Source organism: Rhipicephalus sanguineus, unplaced genomic scaffold, assembly GCF_013339695.2.
Source record: "Rhipicephalus sanguineus isolate Rsan-2018 unplaced genomic scaffold, BIME_Rsan_1.4 Seq1054, whole genome shotgun sequence".
NCBI classification, from domain to species: Eukaryota; Metazoa; Arthropoda; class Arachnida; order Ixodida; family Ixodidae; genus Rhipicephalus; species Rhipicephalus sanguineus.
Genome location: NW_023614243.1, coordinates 62,419 through 86,828, shown reverse-complemented (window position 1 = coordinate 86,828; position 24,410 = coordinate 62,419). Strand labels below are relative to the sequence as shown.

General features: G+C 46.2%; 1 protein-coding gene across 1 annotated transcript in view; it reads left to right on the top strand.

The window, feature by feature from the left end:
- The window catches only part of LOC119375976 (cleavage stimulation factor subunit 3-like), a 77,941-nt gene that overhangs the window by 40,589 nt on the left and 12,942 nt on the right, over nt 1–24,410 (top strand). Inside the window, 8 exon segments of the mRNA XM_049411340.1 lie at nt 495–576; nt 3,639–3,815; nt 3,818–3,864; nt 4,075–4,149; nt 6,720–6,863; nt 11,537–11,643; nt 13,887–13,955; nt 14,034–14,130. Of these exon segments, the coding sequence (XP_049267297.1) occupies nt 495–576; nt 3,639–3,815; nt 3,818–3,864; nt 4,075–4,149; nt 6,720–6,863; nt 11,537–11,643; nt 13,887–13,955; nt 14,034–14,130 (798 nt within the window).

Here is a 24,410-nt window from a genome sequence, read left to right as displayed (position 1 = left end):
GTGTGGAATTTTAATAGCCAGTCGACGTATCGTTTCTGGGCATTGGGGTAGCACGGTGAAGTTCGCATAAACAATAAGGTCTGAAAAGTTATTCAGCGGTTTTCCGGAACTCTTTTTTTCTTTCTTGTTTCCACCTTTGTTATGTCAGCACAACAGGTCCACGGACGTTAACCATTCAACATTTGCAAATTTACCCCCATGTTGCATGCCTCGATAGTTGGAATTGCGTGGCTGCCTCTTGGTCATGTTTTGCACATGTACAGCCTTTCAAAAATCTTGTTCTGGTTACAGTGCGGTACCGCTTATAGTGCAGATATTTGCGACTCCAGCAGCTTACGGTCTGTGCTGTATATGAAATTGAACACATGATGGTTGAAGTTTGAATGTGTGTTTTTTGGGACTTTTATCACAAGCTAGTCAGCTGTATCTGACACTGTTCTGAAATGTTTTGTTTGAGTGCGAAAATCCACCTACGTACCGTTTGTGAATTATAGGTGGAGCTGTGGAAAAAATACATTGCTTGGGAGAAGAGCAATCCCCTCAGGACAGATGACCACGCCCTCATCACAAAACGAGGTGAGATGCCCCAGGACGACTTGATTGCACTCATTTTGACGTCTTTCACAGTGACCGTGTTTGACTGGTTAAAACTATTTACACATTTTATCACCCAGTGCACCACACTTTCAAAGATCAGCTCCAGACATTAGGCTTGTGCGAATTAGTAAATTTTTGGTTCAAAGCGAATTCGAAGCTAATAGTGACTTGGTCGAATAATTTCAAATCGGATCATATAGTATATATCACATGTTACAAAGAAAATGAGCATGTTTGTCATGACCCAAATAACTTGCACAATATATTTAAAATTGAAACAAGGCATGTGCAAATGTCATTCTTTGTTGGTTCAAAGGGAAGTGAAAGCAACTTTGAAGTTGCAGGACTTGACTTCTGGTAGAATGCAAATGATAACTTGTAAAATGTGCTACATTTTAAAATTTACTTTACTTAGAGCATATAAGCTGGTATAACGAGCTTTTAAACTAAAAAAATGATGAATCGATGTTAGGGTAATTTGTTCATTTAACCTTGAAGTGGGGCTTCGCGGCAGTGCGGATTTCCATTGGAAAGGTGTTTTCACAGCATAGCACTACTCCATTGCAGTGAAATCACCTTTACTGGTATGTCTATTCATTCATTTCGAATACTTCGAAATTTAGAATAATTTCAATTCCTTTCAAAGCGAATTCAAATATTTTATATTCGTTCAAATATTTGAACTGCTGGAATATTCGCACAAGCCTAACAAACATCAAAATATGTTTGCATCCTAATGGCAGAAAGTTGAGCTAGGTGGTGAGTATTCATCATGAAAGAGGGTGATTACATGTAAACCACAGCATATTCCTAGCTCAGAACGAACAGACAGCAATTAACGAAGCTGAAGAAGCAGGATTATGCGAATAAGTAGCAGAACATGAATAGGAGCATAGAGTACTAGAAATGAAGCATTGAGCTTATCATGGTCCTTGCTTGGAACAAGACAGTAGCAATCAAGTTAAAGAAGCAGGACCGTGCAGGTAAGCAGGAGAACACGGATTCGTGTCCTTCTACATATATGCACAATCTTGCTTCTTCTTCTTCAGCCCTTTGCGAGACGGCATCCTCATTTGGAGACGTGGCTTAATTTTGCCATCTCTGTGCACTATTGGCAAGGAAGAGACCACAAACACTGAGCTAATCGTAAATTAATCATTATTATTGCCTAAAGCTCCCGTATATCACTTCTGGTTGAAATACTGCGCATGATCGCCTTGATGATGGCAGTACCAACGTTTTTAGAACCAGTACAGTTTCGCAGCTCCGCTTGCGAGCCGGCACACGCGGCTGACGCGTGAACTTACGGCGCTGCTGTTCCATTTTGCTTCACTTGTCGTGGCCCCGGGATCGGATACGACAGCGCACCGTTGCTCTCAATGGCGCGTTGCCGAAGCCGATCGTGGAGGCGACGCACATGCCGCAGTGAGCTGAGACGCGCGAGTAGTAGCTGCTTGCGACGCGTTGCGCGTTTCTGCATGCTCGCTTTCTCCGTACTCCGTGCGTGATTTGCAAACACGTGAGGCATGGTGCAAGATGCAACTGCAGCGCCGCTAGTTCTTGCGTCGGCCGTCGCGTCCACTTCGGAGGGCAAGCGTCTATGGGGAGCTGCGAAACTGACCTGGTTCTAGAAACGTTGGGCAGTACCGTGTCTAACGAGATATTGGGCGTGGGGCATTTGTGCAGGAATTTCAAAATATTTTTTTATTTTTTTAGGAATGCTCGCTGCCGGCAGATAACTACAGTAAAAGCTCGTTAATTCGACACCCGTTAATTCGGAAATTCGGAAAATTCGGACGGCTCTATTGGTCCCGGCCGAAGTGCATGTTAATCTATGGGACCAAACCTTCGTTAATTCATCAGAATTGGGCTCCGCACCGCTTAATTCGGACAAATGTTGACGGCTGCCGCTACACAAAAGTGTGGTAAGGCAGCGCTGGCACCACTGGAGCGAAACCGAAACCTGAGTGACATCGCCATCGTCATCAACTAGTGGGGGCGATCGCAGCGTCACCAAACGTCGACGTCTTCTTTCTTCGCTCCACTGCGCCTCCAACGCCATTTTCCCTTGTGTTGTGTCGGCACCGTCTCTTCTTGCAGAGTTCTCTTTTTTCCCCGTTGTGACCGTGTTTACATGTGAGGCCCGAGCGCAGCAGTAGCTGACGACATCGGCGAGGTGTCAGCCGAGTCCACGACAATGACTGCCCGACCTTCGGTGCTGTCCTTCCCTCAGTATGACCCTTCAGGACTACATCACGATTGACGATTGTGTCGCCACGACTGGTCTCCTGCCCGATCAAGAAATTATTAATGATGTCGCGAACTCATCGCACCTCACAGGAAGTCTCGGAGGCTCTTTTGATATTAGAGGACGTTTGCCTGAGCACTCCGACAGTTTGCGTGCTGTTGGCCATTTGGAAGAGTTAAGAAAAATTGTAATGTCAGCCGGAATCTGCGCGAAAACGCAGGCGACCATTACAAAATACTTCAGCAATAAAGGTATGCTTCTCCGACTTGATTTTAATGTTGTTTTTCCTGTTCATTCGTTAATTCGGCATTCGGTTAATTCGGACATTTTTTCCGGTCCCGTGAAATCCGAATTAACGAGCTTTTACTGTATTGCCTGCAATTTGAGTGGGTCATTGAATTCAGTTCATGAAAAATATATATAACATGGCTGACTGTATAATAATTATAGATAATTATTTACACTGTAAATACAATAAATTGTGGTAAATTACATTATAATTGTATAAACACTTCCACTTGCTTAAATTTGCTCTCCAGAACATTGGCATATTATCATGTAAATTTCACGTATTTATAGACGGTCGATTCTAATGCGTGTTGCAAGCGGCAGTAGCTTGGTTAATTGCCATTTCTTTGTTCCGAGCTAGGATTATGTTGTGGTTTCTTCTCCTTCGTCCGTGTTTGCATGCCCACCGTCTTTCGTGATGCTGGCATCGGCCAAGTGTCCTTCTGCGGAAGAGACGCGCCGATCGGCGTAACACTTGCCTCATTCCTGCTTGTGTTTTCCGCAGTGATGTTTGCGTACGAACAGTGCCTGCTGTGCCTGGGCCACCACCCGGACGTGTGGTACGAGGCGGCCCTGTTCCTCGAGCAGTCCAGCAAGCTGCTCACCGACAAGGGAGACCTGAACGCCGGCAAGCTGTTCTCGGACGAGGCGGCCGCCATCTACGAGCGCGCAACCACCACGCTGCGCGCAAGAACACCCTCCTCTACTTTGCCTATGCCGACTTTGAAGAGGTATAAGACTGAGGAGGAGTGTTCTGCACATTTATTTCTGATCAGTTATTATATATGGCAGTGACATAAACGATAACATAATTCCAATTGCTTAATGTGTGAGCGCACCAATATCTATTACAATGTTTTCGATCGCCACCCCCCCTTAAGCCAACACAAGACTCGAGTCCGTGCTTTAATAGTTAATTTTTCACTCTTTCATTTCCACAGAGCCGAATGAAGCACGACAAGGTTCATCAAGTGTACAACAAGTTCATCGAAATCCCGGACATTGACCCAACGCTGGTAAGGAGACATGCCGGACTTCATTGAATCATTATTGAAAGATTGTATGACTTGCCGAGTTCATCTGTTCATCTTGCTTACCAAATTTCCTCTGCCGGTCTTTTGTGAAACTTTTGATTTCATCGAGCATTGGTTGGTACTTGAAGGGACATTGAAGAGAAAAACGATTTCACTCATGTTAGTATGTTACCATTCCACAATACGAAAAGCACGCTCTTTGCCACGAAAAGATGCTTGGTAAGCCAGAACACGTACTAGAAGAAAATGCAGGTGGCGACACCACCTTGGAGTTATTTGCACCAACTGCCCGTGACATCATAGACTTTGATGTTACGAATTTGTGTCTGTGATGGCCTGCGTAATTTTTCTATCGGTTAAAATGACTTACCTCATTGTCTAAAGCCTGAACCATATAGAGCGTTTTTGCCGGCGTTTCCTGGCGTTGTGTCCCTCGGCGTCGTCGCATCAACGCCGTCAGAGAGGGCGGCAAACCATATGAAGAGCGTTAGCTCAGCGTCACACAGTGTGACCAGAGGGAATGAACCTGACACCTCGTAAAGCAGTGTACAGTTTCCGTCAATGGACCAACAAGATATATTCCTGATTATAGCTTTTATGTCTCAGTAGCAGTTCTGTGGGCAGAAAACGAGTCACAGTGACAAAACGCCACCGAAAAGTCTATTTTTTTTAGTTTGACTTGTAGCGCCAGCTATTGGCATTAAGAAGAAGCACAAACTTGTAATATATGGCCTCTGAGCTTGAAGCTGCCGTACATCTTTGAGGCCACGTATTCGGCCAATACACTCATGCCTGCTAAGCCTACCGATGAACTTGAGTACGGCACTCGGAAAGACTTCAAAGATATCACGATTGCTTTGCTGTCGAAGCTTCTAGGGAACAAGCTAAGTCAAATACAAGCATCAGTTGAGAACTTAAGGGCCACACAGTGCACGGCGACGACTTATTAGATCCGAGGCGGGCGGCAGCCATTTTGGCAGCAGCGACGACGCCGTTACGTAGCGGAAGTCGCTGCCATCCTCACGCTGATTGGTTCTGCGTCCATCGAACTGCTTCCGGCGTCGACGCTGCTGCCCGTGATGTCTGGACCATCCAGAGGTGGACGTTTCGGCCACCGTCACTGGTAGCGTCGACGTCGAGGGACGCCGGCGTACGAAACGCCGGGAAAACGCCGGCAAAAACGCTCTATATGGTTCGCCCTTAAGGGAGCCAGAGACATGGCAGATTTCAGGAATTCTTATCGAGCAAATGTGTTCAAAATATGAAAAGTACTTTAAAGTCCGTAATGTCACACTGACATTTTGGTACTGGGGTTTCGTTGCAGAATTCGAAAAGAAAACTTTGACCTTCGTTTTTTCTCTCATAATGAACCAGTGTTCATGAAATGAAGAACAGTACAGTTTTCAAGGAATAACTTATCAATCTTAACTGATATGTTGTTTCACTTTAGTATCCCTTTAAAAGTACTGGACCGTAATGAAGTGGCGTTGCCACTTCCAGCTTTGTTCACCTGTCGACAAGTCACTGATTAAATTCTTTTTTGTTGTTTTAAGCAGTTGTGTATTATGATTGACTGGGCAGCAAACAGATATTTATATTTACTTTGTAATTATGATGGCTCTTTTCTTGCAATATACATTTGTACCTGTGCTATGAATTCGTGATGTATTAAGCTTCGTACATTTAGTACAGTGATGCCATTATAGCCGTGAGCAATATGAGAAGACTCGTTCAAATTACTTTTTAAAGGCCATAGAGACTAAATGCAATTGGCAAGCACTGAAAGGCCCATCTAACACTAACTGCTCAAGCAATAAGGTACCTCTCGCCATAGAGTTTCCTACAATACTTACTAGAGGGAACTCTGGCGCTAGTGTCTATGGGAGCTGCAACGCATGACGCTTCAGCCAGCATGGGAATGATGGGTAGTACACAAATTTGTCTAAACTTCGTTCTTTCGGCTCCGTTTGGCTCCGCGTCGGCTGCATCCGCTTTGTCGCAAAACTAAATTCAGCAAAAGTCAGCAGTTCCACTTCACCACTTTAACTTTTTTAGGCTAACCAAATCAAACATGGTCACGAAGTTCACAACGGTCTATTCTTTCATCCGAAGCGAACGCCAAAACACGGCAATAAACAAAGCCACAAGTACATTTGAAGCCGCAAGCACGAAGACTAGGCAAATTTGTGTACTACCCATCATTCCCATGGTAGCTGAACGATCGCAGCGCCAGAGTCCCCTCTAGTTAATTTTAGGAAACTCTATGCCTCTCGCAATTCAGTATGTCACATTCATACAGGTACATTGCAATTAATCATTGCATAAACATATATTTGGGTGTTTTATCATATTGCTCCCTGCTTTTACCCGTGTTATGTTTTTTTCCGTTGTTCTGTCAGTTTAATACTGAGCACAGTACATCATGAGTGTCGACCAACTAGCCTTTTTCATTGCTCGACTAAAATTTCTATGAAGCTTCAACAAAGTAGCACCGCAGTTAGCCTTTCTGTGCTCTTATGCAAACCACCCTGTGATTGCTTCTCTCTGGCCAGGCATACATCCAGTACATGAAGTTTGCGAGGAGGGCTGAGGGCATCAAGACGGCACGAATTGTGTTCAAGAAGGCACGGGAGGACGCTCGCAGCGGCCACCAGGTGTACGTGGCCGCTGCACTCATGGAGTACTACTGCAGCAAGGTGCGTTCTCCCGCAACTCGTTTGTAGTAACTTTGACGATGCAGGAACTATTGGCCGTGAGATGGACCTATAGGTGGCAGCAGTCGCCGCGTTAGTGTGGAGAGGCGGTCGGAGGCGCGTATACAAATTAACTGCAGGACATGACTGAATAGCGCAATAAAACCACAGACAAGGTAGAACGACAGACAGGACGGAGCGCAAACTTCAACTCAGCGTTTATTGACAGAAAAAACAGGAAACCACAAGATGCGCAGGAGAATGCGCAACCCGCAAGAATATCACTCAAGCACGCCTCCAAAAACGTCACTAATTTTAACACGTGCCATGCCTACACAACCCACACGTGCCACACCTAGCCAAACGGTTCCATGCGCAGATTTCTTTCTAAGAATATGCATTCTTTATTGCTGAGAGCCAGCGACGGTGCACTTACACACCGACCACCCGCTTTTCTTATGCGAAAGGCCTAGAAAATTTCTCTGTCTGCTTGCCCTCTCAACCATATACAAATGCACACAGCGGCGCTTCGTTGTGAGCAGTTTGAGCCGATTGTCGGCGAATAAAATGCGTTGATTGCTGCTTACTGGTAATACATACACACCTCATTGTTGAATTGATGCACGAAGATCATCCAATGTTCCTATTACTAGTGAGAGAAGCGCAATCTGAAGATGAAAGGTATGCTCACCCTCGGTGACAGTCTGCGCTTACGCACTATATTATATTAGAGCTGTGTGAATAGCAAAATTTTGGGCGCGAAACGAATTCGAATATCGAAGTGTGAGTGCGAATCGAATCAAATATTTTTCGAATATTTCTCGAATATTTCTAGAATATTTTCTAATACTTCGAAGCGAAATTGCAGAAAAAAAAAGTTGGAGAGGATTTCTAAGCACATTCTTATGAGATAGCAACATGAAAGTGTTTCTTTTCACTAGGTTGAAGTGCAATATAGAGGCCGAATTGTATTTATGTACATGATTTGGTGCAACCAAAGTGTTGCCGACAACACTTTACACGGTATAGGCAAAGATGCCATTTCCTCAGCCTCTCCTCCTCTTTCAACTGCTGTGGAAGCCAAACTAATGCGGTGTACAAGGGTGTGCTCCCTTCAAGTCCAGAGTTCCAAATCTGCCTCGTAGACATCAGTATATAATACTATCTGAAATTTGGATGCTAAAAAGCTTCAGCTTCCAATTTTTCGGACTTCCTGCAGAAATTTCAGGTCCAAAACAGCATTCATTGAGCCCCCACCTCTGGGGGCACATCTTTCATCTCCATGTTGGAACTAGCGTTTTCTTAGTTACATTTGCGACCGTAGCAGAGCTTGAAAGGCAGTTTTGCTGCAATGCGGGGGTGTGATGAGGTGAGGCATATTGAAAATCTAGGGACCACTTCTAATCGGACGTTGTCTCTTGGCTATGTTCGACTGTAGCGGAGCTTGAAAGGCAGCTTTGCCGCAATACGAGAGTGTAATGAGGTAAAGCATATTGAAATCTGAAGGGGGCACTTTCAGTCAGACGTTGACTGTTTGTTTTTGGGAAGTTCGAATAGTTCGAATAGTAAAATTCCAGTGCGAATCGAATCGAATAGCAAACACTATTAGAAAATATTCGAAATTTCGAATATTTGCACACCCGTAATATATATATTATATTATATATATATATATATATTATTATATATATTATATTATATATATATATATATATATATATATATATATATATATATATATTGTTTTCTCTGTACGTGTTTAGCTTGTGTTCTGTGTACTACGCACTGCTGTAGCACGAGTGAACTACTTAAGTGTTTACTTCTTGTTAATTTGTATACCAGTCCATATTCCTGTGCAATGAGTTCAATAGCACTGTTCACGCGAATAACGCATACGCAGGTAAGAGTTTAGCACAGAGCTTTCATTGACTGATTACGTGCACGACAGTGATGCAACAAAGGTCCGGTTATTTTGTGGCATAAGTGTCTTTTTTTTTTTTTTTCAAAATATTAATGTCTGCTGGCTTCCATCAATTTTTAACTCCACATAAACTTTCAAGATAATGTGAAAAAAAAGGATGAGGTTTTGCATGAAATTATACGACATAAATGTAAGGCACGCCCGTCGGCTAAGAACACGGGTGGTTCTGCATAAATTTCGGCGCAAGTTCACACTGCGCGCGGCAACACCGTTTTATCACTGCCGTGTCATTCCATTGTCTGTTTTTTTTAGAGACAGTTTGAGTACCGAAGTCTCAGACTTCACTCGATAGAAATATTTCGCTGTAGCGGGACCACGACCGTAGAATAAAAGGACATCTTAAGCACAACTACAGCTCATCATGAACTACAGTGCCGCAGGTATACACCTAACAACAACGCGAAAGTGCATGAGCCTCGTTTTTGTTTACCACGGAGTCGCTAAAACGCTGCATTCACACACAATTTAATGCTCCTCATGTTTGGGACTATGCCAAGCGCACTTTACGATGTGCTTGAACCAGAAAGCAGCATCAGCACTGAAATGATTCTGGCGAACGAAGGGTATGACACCAATACACAGCCCTCTCGAAAGTCGCACTCACTGATCTTATTACAATGTGTATGCAGCCGAGCAAGCCCATTTGCTTCTGTACACAATGTTAGGTATACGTACGAGCAGTTAAAATCCCGCTAACATAACAGAACAAACTGCCCTTTGAGAGCGTGCAGGACGTACGCGCACATGCAAACATGACGTGGCTAGCAGACGACGCAGGGAGCAATCCACACTAGGCGCGCTTCAGCCAGTAGCCACTAGGCGGCGACTCCGCTCGATCTCGCGGCCAATAGCCACTGTCTTGTGCAACTCCATAGCCAACTCTTTAAGACACCACCAGGGCCGCGCCACTGTCTCATGCAGCAAGACAGTGGTGCAGCCCTGGTGGTGTACTGTGAAATTGGCTCGTGCGCTAGTTGTAACAAAGGAAAACAAAATCTTGATTTGCACTGTAAATGGAGTTCTTTCATAAAACTTTTGTGTGAAATAAAAAGATAATTGCCATACTTAAACCTCAGTGTACGCAATTTCAGTGGAATGGAATTCTCACTATAATGAAGTTCTTAAAGCTAACACTTTACTCCTTTATGTGAAGACTTCATTGGGTTGAAATTTCACCTTTTATGTGAAGCACAGGTGCCGACCTATTCTTTCTCGTGTGGTGGGTAGAGCACTGCACGGGCCGATTTTTCCGGCCCGGGCCCGGCCCGGCCCGAAAACGCCATGCTCCGGCCCGCCCGCCCGGCCCGGTGTTCTTAAATGTGACCCGTACCCGGCCCGGGCCCGAAAGGTTTGGGCCCGGCCCGGCCCGGCCCGACCCGACCCGTTTCAGCTAGTTATGCCTTGAGCATAAAGGAGGCACTGTCTAACCTTCGGTTATTGTGAAGATACCTGCCACACACAAGATATTTTCTAGAGATTGTTTTGGGAACTTCTTTCAGTGTCACGACTTTCACTGGTACTGTGTGTACTTTCGGTTAATTACGCCCGTAACACTGTTGCGAAATAATTGCAGGGCAATAAAATATAATTGGAGTCATAGCTGGCTGTTTCATGTACGCACGCAGTGCTAACCACGCAATCTTATTTTTGCATTTCAAAGAACGACTACTAAATATACCTCCATAAACTGAAAAAAAAAAACATGGCAGACATTTTTAGTTTAAGTTTTACATCAATTGCATACGCTAGGGCTGTTGAGTAAAAGTAGCAAGTCTGCAAACTTCATCTATTGCACAATGCAATGAAAAAAAAAAAACGTGCTCTAGCTGCTTCTGGTAGGAATACACCAGGCTGGGCAGCGTTACTAAATTAAAGCTCTCGTGTTGACTCCTCGGCAGGAAACTGCACCCAACGTACGCAACGTTTTCGTGTTCAAAGCAAGAACGTTCTTTGTCCCACCTTCTTCCCCGAGTCACCGCCACCGCAGTGCCATAGATGTGTCAAAGCGAGGCACACCCGTTAGAAAGCGAGCCACCGTCCTCGCTGTTCCCTGAAGATGGCTGTCTCGTCGTCTTCGTGTGACCGCCTTCGATCTTTGAAAATGTTACGCCTTAAAGCGAGACCGGACTAAGGGCTTCCAAAACAACTGTCTATTAGAGCGCCGAAGTGAACCAGCCGGCGGCCTCTTTAGCGATCCCCGTCGACGTGACGTGTCGGGTGTCCGGAGCGTGATTATACAGATACGTATGAGACCCGGGCCTAATACGGGCCTGGCTCAGGCCCGAGCCCGACCCGGGCCCGAAGATCACGGGCCCGAGCCCGGCCCGGGCCCGATCCAACAATCTCTTACCCGGCCCGGCCCGGCCGCGGGCCGGGCCGGGCCCGGGCTTTCGGGCCGGCCCGGGCCCGTGCAGTGCTCTAGTGGTGGGTACTTTAAGAAATGCTTACGTTAAAAAGCGAGCCTACGATGCAACTCGTCAAATTTTCTGCTACTCATTCACCGTCTTGATTAGTTCTAGTCTTCTGATAGTACTGTATCCACAAGAGAAAACGTTTTGAAATTGATCATGATCCATTAGAACCACTGCACCTTAAGAGGTTAAAAAATTAACCCCCGGAAATTCTGGATTTTTTTGCGCTTACTTGTTAGAGTGAGCTCCGACAGGTGGTGGTGAATTTGCACTTCCCTTTGCAGGAGAAGACCGTGGCCTTCAAGATCTTTGAACTGGGCCTCAAGAAGTACGGTGACAACTCAGACTACATCATGGCCTACGTAGACTACCTCTCACATCTGAATGGTGAGTACTTTCTGTAGCTGTGCTCATTTGCTTCTTTAAGGTGGGGACATGGCTTGTGGAGACCAAAAAGTCATCAAAGACAAAAGAGTTCTTTTATATTACATTATTGAAATCTAGAGCTATCCTTTCACATTTAAAGCCCAACTTAAGTCTTATATCAGCATTTCATCCACGGTTTTGAACTATGCAACGAGTACGACCTGAATCTGGGTTGTTTCTGGGTCACTCATTTAGCTTGTCAGAGTGATACCTCATGATCTAGAACAGCTAGAGCTGTGATTATTTTTTAACATAAAGCCCAAACTGTGTATCTGAGTGCAGAATTCTCATTTTCTGCTCATCGAATTTCTAAATCTGATTTTGTTTTTTTCTTTATGGTAGTCATGGTACATACATTCAATTTTGATAAATTCCATAATGATTAGTTATGATTTTATTTAAAAACTGTTTAAAGCATTGCAAACAGTTTTCGTCGGGCTGTTCTTACTTGCTCCTGGCAACTCTGTCCCAAAGTCCAGTTTGCTGTCAATCTCGTCTGGTTATCCGTTGCGGTCTACGACACGAGTCTCGTGGTTCTCTCACCTCCACAGCCCGAGTAGTTGGTCATCGCCCATGCTCAGGTTGTCACACCACTGACTCGACTCGTAGGCCCATTAGTCCTAACATGTTCTTCAGCTGCCTGGCCCGGCGTGGTGCTCCACCGTGTGACGTGGCACTCCAGGGATCGTCCTCGGGTACGGTGCCGGCTTGTTTTGGAAGGGGGATCCTGTCAGAAGCACCCGTACTTGCTGTGAGCCGCTGCTGCATCGCCAAGGAGCCTTGCTCGAACGCCGTTGAGGTTGCCGGCCACATGTTGGAACGCATGCGTTGCAGCCTGCAGACTCGAACGCCTGTCGTTACCGTTGCCAGCGCACTGCTGGTGAAATGACTTTCTGCAGCCGTGTCCCACGTACACAATATGAACTCTCTTTCCTTCGATAACGGATCGGCTCATGTGCCCCAAGCCTCTAAAACATTCCATGCACGTGCGCTCACGCCTATTCAAATGCTCTCGACACTTCATCGTCGTCTTCTCTCTTGCTGCATGCCTCTTACTCACGACATCATTTCTGGCTAAGTCATGCAGCTCCGTTGTTCTTAGAAGTGTCAACACACGCGGCCACATAACTCTGGCATTGTGAGATGTCAGAGTTTTGCTGACGCATAACATTCTCACGCTGTAAAGTGTCAGCCTTAATGAGTACTAGAAGTTTCAGAGTTACATGTCAAATAGAAGTGAAAGCATACGAAAGACAAAACTTGCGGCTGACGGGAGCCGTACCCACAAACTCCACTCCACGTTAGTATGGCTCCCATGAGCAACAAGTTGTTTTCTTGCATACATTCGTTTCCTTTTATCTCATAAATACAACGCTTTAGTTGAGGAAAGGAAAACGGTGTAATTAGATGTCACACAGGGAAAGACACATAGATGTGTGTTCTTTGTATTCCCTTCTGTTTTGTCTTTTTGAACTGTTTTTCTTTCCTTAGTACGAACCAACTCTAAGCATCCGTTTTTAGCTAACTTCAACTAAAATCGACATTCCTTGGCATTGCTATCTGTTGGTTTTGTATGACGGCGTCCGACGTAAAAGCGGGGCGTTTTATAGATTCCACCTCAGCCATTGCAATATGCGAAGTTTCACAAGTCAATTTCTGCTTCTTCCCATTCTTCATTTGAAGATAATGTCTGCCTTGGCTGCCTACACCTACCTTCTGTACTTGGTTGTGATGTACAATGCCCAATGTGGGTTGCCTGACGTGTATGTGCGATTTCTGACTGAAATAAATGGCAAGAATAGCAACAGAACTGAAAAAAAAAATGTAAAAAAATGAAATGGAACAAAATAAATATACAGTCAAACCTCGATATAACGAACACGGATATAACGAATTATCGGTTATACCGAAGTAACTGAAGAATTGTCTTGTCATAGATACAGTGTTACAGAAAAACATTTATAATGAACTTTCGGATATAACGAAGTTACTTTTGTTGCAGATGTGACTTTGTTGTGAGGTTTCAGCGTAAAAGAAAAACTTTCAAAAATAATTGAAAAACATCGACCAGTCCATAAAACATGACTCTGCAGCCTGTGCTTCAAAGTAGACCTTAAAAATGCAACATTTGTCTTTGTTCAATCTTACTGAAGTGATTGAGTGGTTTGACAAATTTTTTCGTTTGTTTTCCACGCTCTCTGGAAACAGAGGACAATACACCAGGGTGCTGTTCGAAAGGGTGCTCACGTCGGGATCGCTGCCACCGGAAAAGTCGGTGTAAGTTGCTACACGGGCACCGAGTTTTTTTTTTCTTGACGGATGCTTCTGATGCTGACCATGGTGCTCTTATTTCAGAGAGATTTGGAATCGGTTCCTGGAATTTGAGTCCAACATCGGTGACCTCTCGAGCATTCTCAAGGTTGAGAAGCGAAGAGCTGCTGCCATTGAAAAGGTGAGCCAAGCCGACCCAGTGTACGACAAACTGATGTTCCTTGGCGTTTAATTGTTCACCACAAGTGGGCACGCTGAAAAACTGATTATTCGAAATTGAATTGAAAAGTACAGTAAGAAGCTCGTTTCAGACAATCGGATACTTCGGACGTCTTCTGTGGTCCCAGTAAGCCTATGCATTGTTTATTGGCATCAAGCTCTCGTTAATGTGGTCATATTTCGCCTAAACTTGGTTAATTCGAACAATCCTCGGAGCGCACCGAACGTGAAGCGCTACAAATGTGCTACGCAAGGCAACAGAAACTGCATTCACGGACAACCAAAACAGGTGGCGCAGTCCACGTTGCCATCATCATCAGTGCGAACCGTATGGTAATGACGGTGGCAACAAGATAGCCGCAATGCTCCATGCCTATTTGCATTTACCACCGCTTGTGGCACCACGTTGGCCGTAAGCGGGGTCACCATCCACAATCGCATTGGTGGCGACTAGGTTTGTGTCAATAGTAAATTTTGGGTTCGAAGTGAATAGTGATTGGTCGAATATTTCGAATTGAATTTGAATAGTATATATTGCATATTATGAATAAAAATCATTATATTTGCCATGACCCAACTAACCTGCACAATATATATTTTTAAAAATTGAAACCAGGCATGTGCAAATGTCATTCTTTTGGTTCAAAGGAAGTGGAAGCAACTTTCAGTAGTAGGAGGATTTCACTTTCGGTAGAATGTAAGTGATAACCTGTAAAATATCGGATGTTTTAAAATTTACTATACCTAGAACATATAAGCCACTATAACAAGCTTTTAAACTTTAAAATATGATGAATCGATCTGAGGTAATATGTTCGTTTAACCTTCAAGCGGGGCTTTGCGGCAGTGCGGATTTTCCTTGTAAAGGTGTATTCACGGTATGGCACCCCTCCACTGCAGTGAAACCACCATTACAAGGGAGTTGCACGCGGGCTAATGTACACCTATTCGTTCGTTTCGAATGCTTCAAAATTTCCTATAGTTTAAATTCGAATCGAAGCGAATTCGAATACTCTAATATTTGCTCGAATATTCGAAGTGCTCGAATATTGCACAAGCCTAGTGGCGACCATTCGGCGACCAATGCTTCAGCGGCTTAGGCAAACTTGTTTCATTTTCGTTTTACTCGGCGCACGCAAACTGCATGGGTGCTATCTGCAATTTTGTCGATAGCGACGGGGTCAGAGCTGCGGTGTCGTCCACAGCGGCTGTGACAAGTAGTAGTTTAGTTCTCGAGGTGTACTTTCAGAACTGCGTAATCACCATATTTGATTCTGCATTAGTGAGCCAGGTTTCTTACGAAGCACATGCGCTGCTCAGCAGTTTCATTTAGATTATGAGCATAGGGTGCGCGTGCCTTCAGAACTGCGTGGATGCTATGATCGCATTGTTAGCCACCGCGGTTTCGTTCACAGCGGATGTGGCACTCAGTAGCTTCATTTTGACTTATTACAGTGCGCGCACAGTGTGTCACCGAACTCATACATGATGGAAACTATTGAAGATGAAGAGCTTCATCTGTCATCCGCATGCTGGCATAAAGCTCACTTGTTGCATCGTGATGGGCGAACAATCGGTTTCCGACCATTTTGATGGCGAAAAAAGTGATCGTCACGTGTACGTGTTGGTGTTCGTGATGGTGGTACATATAAGGCAGGGGTGCCGAATACATTTTGGGTTAATTAAGAGCCAAAATGGGAGGGGGAGAATAAAACATATCCAGTAATAACAGAAAAGCATTTTGCACAGATGTACTCATATGCAAATCAGTGCTGTAATTTTATTTAATGAAAGACGTATAAGTAGGGTTAAAGAAATACCTTGCTTAGTTGTATCAGGGAATCCCACTTTTCGTAGACTGCGCATAGCTGTTTCTGTTGTGAGAATTTTCATACATTCCTTTAAAGGGGCCCTGCAGCACTTTTCCGAGTTATAATGGAATAGTCTCACTGTTAGTGCATGACACTTCATGAATCGCATGCCGCCAAGGTTTTTAGAATCCATCAAGTACGAGTGGAGTTACAGGGACTTGTCGCACGCTTCAAGCGCTTTCTCTCTCCTCTCGTACAAGCGAGAGCGCTGAAAGCTACGCAGGGAGGGGCATGACAAGGGGGCAAGAAGATGTGGCCCTTCGTCAGCGCTCGCCATGGCCTTAAAGGGATACTGAACAAAATTTTCGCCGCCGAGATATATGACTCAGTTGAAGGATTGGGTGCTGAAATTTATTGAAACAACCTTCATTTCAGCCAGAGACTAGCAGAAAATAATGAATTTAATGCATTTTTCGCGAATTGGCGCGTCTAGCGGCCGCGCCGCGAACTAGAGAGGAAGTGACGCGAAACTCCGCGGATAGTGACTCGCCAACCGTGCTCGCAGCAAAATCGCTTACCAATCGACATCACAAGCCACCACCCGCTGCCGCGCGTCTCCCTCAAAACGTGTTTTCACGGTCGGGAAGGTGTTCTCCGTGCGTGTTCTCAACCGGCAGCCAACGACGCCATTGCCGCGCTCTCGGCCGTATATTTGTTTTCTCAAGCGGAGCTTGCGCCCACGTCTACGAATTTGCCGTCTGTGTTGTGTGCTGCTACGTAATGTGAACGGTGAAGCACCTGACACAACGCAGAATGCCTCAACGCTGTTCTGCGCTAGGGTGTGCCCTGTCATACCTTTCCAACAGAGCCGAAGCTTCGAAGGATATGGATTCGCGCTGCGCGCCCATCGCAGCCAACGTGGGTGCCTTCAAAGCGTGACTTTTCGTGCTCCGAACACTTCGAGGATAGTGACTATGAGTTACTGTGTAAATTGCTGGTCCCGGCTGCCGACCCACGTTGGGCTACGGCGGCTCGTCTGGCTCGTCGTCCTTGCTGTCGCTTGACACAGCAGAACGCTCACACGCATATGGTTGTATTTGGCGCATCCGTTTTGGAGGCCTGTCGAACTCGGAGTCGCAATGACCACTCGTGGAGCCACTGTCACTCGCACCTTGCATGTTTGCGCTCTCGCGACACGCTCGGCAGTTGTAGCGGTTTTTGAGGAATAAGCGCTATTTTGTTTCCTATGTGGGGAAAGAGGACAAGGCTCAGCGCCACACCAGCCACCCTCGGTTCTTGAGAGGAGAGGTGGAGAAAGGGAAGTGGCAGGGCAGGAGAGAGCGTGCCGGTTGCCCCCCTCTTGCTGGAGCACTCGACGTCACGTCCGCGACAAGCGCAATGGCATACAGCCGCCGTGCTCTCACAATCCACTAAAATACGGCCAACTGCTCGAAATTACGTGAAATAAACGTTGCGTACAGGAACAGTCGTGTCGTCCGAGTCGAATGTAAGTGTTTTCGTAGCTTTTTCAAATTTTTGTTCAGTATCCCTTTAAGCACTTTTTTTCTTTTTTTTTCTTCGAACATGCGGATGACTTTCAGTGCAATTGCAAGCGCGCACGGGAACATGGCAGCATCCCACGGCGACCATGGTTACTGTTCCACTCAAAATGCTCAAAACGACAAATGGCGTGGAACTTGAGTACATGACGCAGTGGTTTTGAGTATATAGCATACCTGCCAAGTCTCCCGGATTACCCGGGAGACTCCCGGATTTCGAACATTTCTCCCGGTTGTATGGGTCATGGGAAAATCTCCCGGAAATCCAGTTATGCCCCTCGCGTCCGGTGCTTTGTCTGGCCACATGAGCAGAGTTGTCTGGCCACGTAGTAGGAAGGATTCTTCTTCTTCTTTTTTTTTAACGATGGTAGAAACGTTCAACTCAGTTTCATTGCGCATGAAGTAGCTGTGCACTTTGTGCCGCAGTGCTGCCAACGCAAACGTGTCATAGCGCTGCAGCCGCGTCTTGCCTGTGATGCGTACATAAGCAAATAAAAAAGGTGCGCTACGTTTTCGCTAGGAGAGAGCGCTCGCAAGAATTATGGCGCCAACACAAGCTCGTGATGCACGTGGCTGTTTGATGTCTGACGCGAGGTGGGACGTTTCGCGTACAGATGCGCTACACGCAATTTAAAAATCTATCCCACAAGTTATCTCGCCTTCACAATTTTGTGTCACTACTGCTTTAAGTGGAGAGACCAGCACTTAAAAGGGTAGCCGTTACCGATGTCTGTCGAGATCGCGACCTTCCCCGTCTCAACGGCGCCCCTTATGGTCCCTTGCCCGACGAAATAACTGGTAAGCAAGCGACGACAGGCCTCGCACGCGGAGTGATGTTATCGCATGTGCCCTTCGCGCGACGGTGACGGCCGGGTCGTTTCATTTCTGCTTCAACCGCGTTCGTCCCTAGCGCTAGCGTGCTTTTACTCGCACGTGAAACAGACTATGCGTAAGCGATGTTATCGGTTTGGACTCTACAGATCAGCGGCGACCGCAAAATCCCGCTGACAGTAGGCAGTTTTAGATTAGCATACGCTAAGTTAGTGTTCGCAGCCCACTATTTCCGTCATTAACGGGAGCCCGCAAGCGGTTAGCGTACGACGCATGTGCAGTTGCGCGAAAAGCCAACGCAAAGGTTTGTGTACGCTATTTTATAACTGCCTAATGTCCATAATTGCTATCGCAGTAACCCCCCCCCCCGCCTGCGTTCGGCATACTTTATACCCCCCCCCTTTAAGTAAATCTCCCGGATTCCGTTTCTCCAAACTTGGCAGGTATGATATAGCATCATTTGTCCAGAGAAAAGGGAGCGATTTTTAGCCGACTTTAAGAATTTATTGTAAATTCCCGGCCGCGTGGTGTGCTATAATGTTTGGCTCGCGTGTTCTCGGGAGCCTCAACTCTCGATCGGCAGCTTTTTCTGACCATGCTCAAAAAGGGTTTGAGGGCTGCTTTAACTTCTCATATGACCGTTTACGTTGACGCAGGTAATTTGGTTTTACCTGCTCTGCTGGGCTGGACTATAAACAATGCTTGCCAGTGACATCAGCGAGCCTCATGGCATCTTGTTGATGGCACACTGCTATTCTGTTCTAACTGGCTTGCAGTGGCGAGGTTGAGGTCTATATCCCCTTGGCTGCTCCATTTCTATAAGTTCTGCAGCACAAAAAAAAAGAGAGAGAGAGAGAGAGAAGAGAAATAATTAAGCAAGAACAAAAATGAACAAGTAAAGAAAAAAAACGCCAGGCCTGTGCGGAAAGTGCTACACAGTCACAGCGAAAGCTCGAAGAGTGGAATTTCTAGAGCCCGTTATAAACTCTCTGTGGCTACTGATACAAGTACACTAGGAACGTACCCACTAAGCCACCAATCATAATTTTTGTGAAGTTGGGAAGCACCCACCACAACATTACTCGTCATTCTGCGAGAAGCGAGGTACCATCTTTAAGGCACTATGTGCATTTTGTTGATGCGACGGTTGATGACGATTAAGAATTATGGCTGATCCCCTTGTAATGGGTTGGAAGCTTTAAAAGACCCACTAGTTACGTAATTCGCATTATGTGACGCCCGGTCGTTATTTCATTCTCCCGCCACGCTTTATAACATACGCTGACATGAGAAAGAGATAGAGAGGGGAATTAACCTTGTTGAGACCCTGAGCAAATCAGTGGTGGGAAACCTGCGCCAATTGTGCCAATCTGCGCCAACTGGCAATTGCTGCTCCACACTGCTCCAAAAGGGTCTTTTTTGCCTAATTTGCGCCATTGCTGCGCCACAACGTGGTGTTAGGAACCGAAACTAATGTTTCGTGGACAGAGCGCTTCGTGAGTGGATGTACGTCGTGGTCGCCATCTTGAGCTGCTGCATTTGTTAATGGCACCACTAGCGTCCCAGTCGTGACAGCCGACGTAATCCAATTCAATATCAGTGGCAAGTTACAACGGTACAGCAGCACTAGCACCCTAGCTACCCTAGCAGCACTGCAACCGCGCCGCAACCTTCGCTTTCTGCAAGCGATGCGCACTCCTCTCTGCTGATGCTCTAGCTGTCCTGGCGGCGGACGGAGGTGCGTTGGTGTTGTCGCCTAATAAAAGCGTGCAGTATGGTTACGACAGAGCTATGTCTTGCTGTGCCGTAGCGTACTTTATCGTAATGGGTGAGTGCAGCGTGGTTTCAGTGTGCACGATCTGCAACGATCAAACCCGCAACAGCGAGCGCTTTCGTTCTACAAATCGGTGCGCGTGTGAACGCTCTCCGGCACAACGAGCAGCAACGATCGGCGGCTAAAGGCGTTGCAGTAGGCTTAAGCAGCGCGATGCGACAGGCATGCCCGAGAAGTTAGGTGGAATATACGTATTGCGACAGGGTTGTCAGCGATACGACATACTGGCCGGTCGTCGGTAACCGCCACCTCACATTCGCTCTTTCCCTATGCTTGCATTAGAGCTGTGCACGGGCCGTATTTCGAGCCCGAGCGCGGCCCGGCCCGCTGCCTTCGTCGAAGGCTCCACGAGCCCGACGGCAAAGGCTGCGAGCCCGCCCAGCCGGCCCGATGTATGAAAACACAATCCGGGCCCGGCCCGACTTTTGAAGGTTCGCTGCAAAAAGAAAACATCGCCTCATGTCAGCAACAATGGAGTTCGCTCGCCAAAGCCGTCAAGTGTATGGGGTATGCCAATGCAAGCGTCAGCTTGCCAATGCGATCTACATCGGGTCGCTCGTCACTGTCGCGTGCATTTTCACTCATATGGGATTTGGCCTTAAATCTAACGCGGAACAGTCGCGTGGCGCCGTCACTAGCTCAGTGGTGTTACTTCTATATTTGTCGGAGTGCAACAGAGGCAGTGCTTTACCTCTTTTGTTTAAAGTAGCGAATGGAAAGGAAAAGCGGTAAAGGCGGTCGCCGAAAAGGCGCTGTATGCGTGCTGGAAAACCAATTCCCGCTCATTCTCTATACTTTGGCTTGAGTTGGGCTTTGCGCCGGGCCGAGCCCGGCCCGATAAAACTCCAAGTAGCCTGAGCCGGCCCGCGGGCGGGTTGGGCTCGGGCTTTCGGGCTACCCGGAGCCCGTGCACACTCTAGCTTGCATCGCCGCAATCGCGCGGAAATAGGAATCATTGATCGACCGATTTCGCACTTTCGAAAGAGACACTGTGGCGTCGGCAAGTTCAGCGGCGCAGTAAACTTTATTGCGTAAAACATTATCGCGGCACGCAGTATAATATATATATATATATATATATATATATATATATAGACACACACACACACATGTGTGGTGTGTTCGCGCGTGTGTGTATCGTGTCCTAGCTAACTGTGCCAAGGGTTAAAAAAAGCAATATTAGAGGCAGTGAGTGAAAACCATTTACATACTGCTGACAGCCACCTTGCGCACTACAGATATTTTTTTGTTCTGTAAATAATTTTTAATGTGGATTATTTATGCTAAATATTGACTTTAGGCAAGAAGTGGATTTGCAAAGTTCGAGAGCGTCTTCACGAACCCCATTGCATTATTTGCGAGAAAGACTCACGCGTACCATTTCTTCCGAGCTGCAAAGAAGCCCGAGAAATACGAAAAAAAAAAAAAAACCTGACTAGCGCTTTCGCGCGCGCGATTGTACTGCTCTCAGCCGTGGTTTGAGCGAAACGAAATCAGCTGCGGCCGCGACTCGCTGGCTTCGTCACAGCTAGTGCAGCGGTAGGCCGATAAGTTGGCGGTAGTTTCTTGCCTGTGTCAGCCAGTTGGTGCGCGTGACGATGCAATTTTAGCGAGCGCGGGCCAAGCAACAACCGCCAACTTATCGGCCTACCGCTGCAACGGAGGCGGCGAGTCGCGGCCGCAGCTGATTTCGTTCGGTCAAACCACGGCTATGGTGGCTACCACGGCTGAGAGCAGCACGATCACGGCGCGCGAGTGCGCTAGTCACATGGATTTTTTTTGTATTTCGTGGGCTTTCTTTGCAGCGTGGCTAAATTTCTAGGCTAAATTGGCTAATTCTAGGCAGCTTGGCTAAATTCTAGGCAAAATTTTCTTTCTCTGTGTGTTTCATGAAAAGTTCATGCCTGCTCCAAACACAGGGGTAGCTGCTCCAAAGCAGATTTTGCCTGCTCCAGTGGCTGCTCCAAAATGCTGGAAGGCATTCCCACCACTGCAAATGGACCATGGGAGCCTTATGGGCTTCCTTGGCAACCAATAGAAGTGCACTTGCGAGGAACCCACTACGTTATAAATCATCATAATTTTTGTGATGTCGGGAAGCAGCCACTATGCAATTTTCTTCATTCTGCGCAGAATCGTAGTAACTGTGGCTGATGACGATGAAGAATTATGGCAGAGCTTTGTAATGGGTCGGAAGCATTCAACAACCAACTCGTTGCGCAATTGGCATTGTGTGACGCCTGCTTACAGAACTCGTGTTGTGTGACACTTGGTTGTTATTTTACTCCTGTACCAGGCTACATTGCATATGTTAATGTGGTTCCTTCCCGACATGAAGCCTGTATAGGGTCATTTTGCAAGGCAGTTTCAAGCACCGGCATGGCTCTGAGGTTGAATACTGGGCTCAAACGCAGAGGACCCAGGTTCGAACCTCGTTCCATCCTGGAAATTTTTCTTATTTAGTTTTTTTTTTTCTTATTTCGAGCGATAGTGGTTACGGACACCGGCGGCGGCGGCGGCGGACAACTACGGCGCCAAAAACGGCCCTTGTTGTGATCTCATAACAGCTCTCGCTGTAAAACTTGTACAGTAAAAGCCCGTAAATTCGAATTTTACAGGACCGGAAAAAAATGAGTTAACCGAATGCCGAATTATCGAAAGGATCAAGAAAACAATAAACAAGTTTCTATTACATCAATGCATTTTCATTTTCTTGATGAATACGTAAACCCTGTACTTATTTTGCATAAGAGCAGTGTAAAAGCACAGTTTATTGGCTTAACTAAGAGTATAGCTTAACTAAGAGTAGCACTGTTTTGCTTGTAAAGCATCATCGTTACAAGATTAAAATAGCGAAGATAGCTTCCAAAAGGGATCGATGAACGATACTGTACGTGACACTGTCCGATAGCACGCTTTCGTGAGCAAGACGCGTTATTATGAGAGCACTCGTGAAAAAAAAATTACGTTCCGTGAAATACCCGTAAAGCGTACTCTTAATTATTACGTGATGCATGTTGAAATGATGAGTTTTCAGAAAACTGTGTGCACAACTTGTATAATATGGGGCAACGAAACATCGTTTCACTCTTTCGCGAGCTGCACTGCAATTACGATTCACGCGTACTACAGGGAGGATGTTTTTTTACAAATGTAACAGCATACGTACCTGAGGAGGTTGCTTTCGCAGCCTGCTCAGCACGTACTGTACATATACATTATGGACTTATGAGCAAGGTGTTCTTGATATTCCAATAAAAGCAGCCAAAATGTCCAGGCTAGAAAAGACGCGAAACACGCTCTCCGATGGGCTGAGTTTCGCGTTTGCTCTGTGTAGCGTCTGCTGGCATGGTAGCCCGGGCATGTTGTTTCGTTGCGTGTGTTCTGGTCTATATCAAGCTAGTTTCATGCCTGCATACGGGATGTGTTTGGAGCTCTTCATCGTCTAAACTTTCACCATGCTTTTTTGCCCGAAATCAAAACGAAGCTACTCAGTGCCGCATCCGCTGCGGACGATACCGTGGCCGCTAAAGACGCGACCATAGCATCCACCCTGTTCTGAAGGCATGTGCACAGCCTGCGTCCAGAGTCGAAACGAAACTGCTGAGCACCACATCTGCTGCAGAATAAACCTGGCTAAAATATGCACAACCACGGATGGCTACTATGCAGTTCCTAGGCACTCAGCGAAGATGAAACTACTGCTGGTCGCAGCTTTGACCCCAGTCACTATCGACGCGATCATGGAGCCCATGCAGGTCGCTTGCGCCGAGTAAAATCGGAAACGTAACAAGTTTGCTGCAGCTGCTGAAGCCTTCATCACCAAGAGCGGGATTGTGGTAAAATTGTGGGTGGCAGCCACGCCTTTTGGAAGGCCCACGGCTATTTCAGCTTTCACAAACGCCATTTTTGCTCCTTTGCATCATCTATTTGTGGCGCTTCATGCTTGCCACGCTCCGAGGATTGTCCGAATTTACCGTGTTGCGGCCAAATATGACCAAATTAACGAGAGTTCCATGCCGTAAAACACTACATATGCTGGCCGGAACCACAGAACACGTCTGAATTATCCAAATTTGCGAATTAATGGGGCTCGAATTAACGAGCTTTTATAGTAGCAAACTGAAACAAATGAAGAAAATAATGTGGCAATGAACAGTTCGCATGCAGGAGTTCATTTTACAGCAGAATGTTAACATGCACCCCT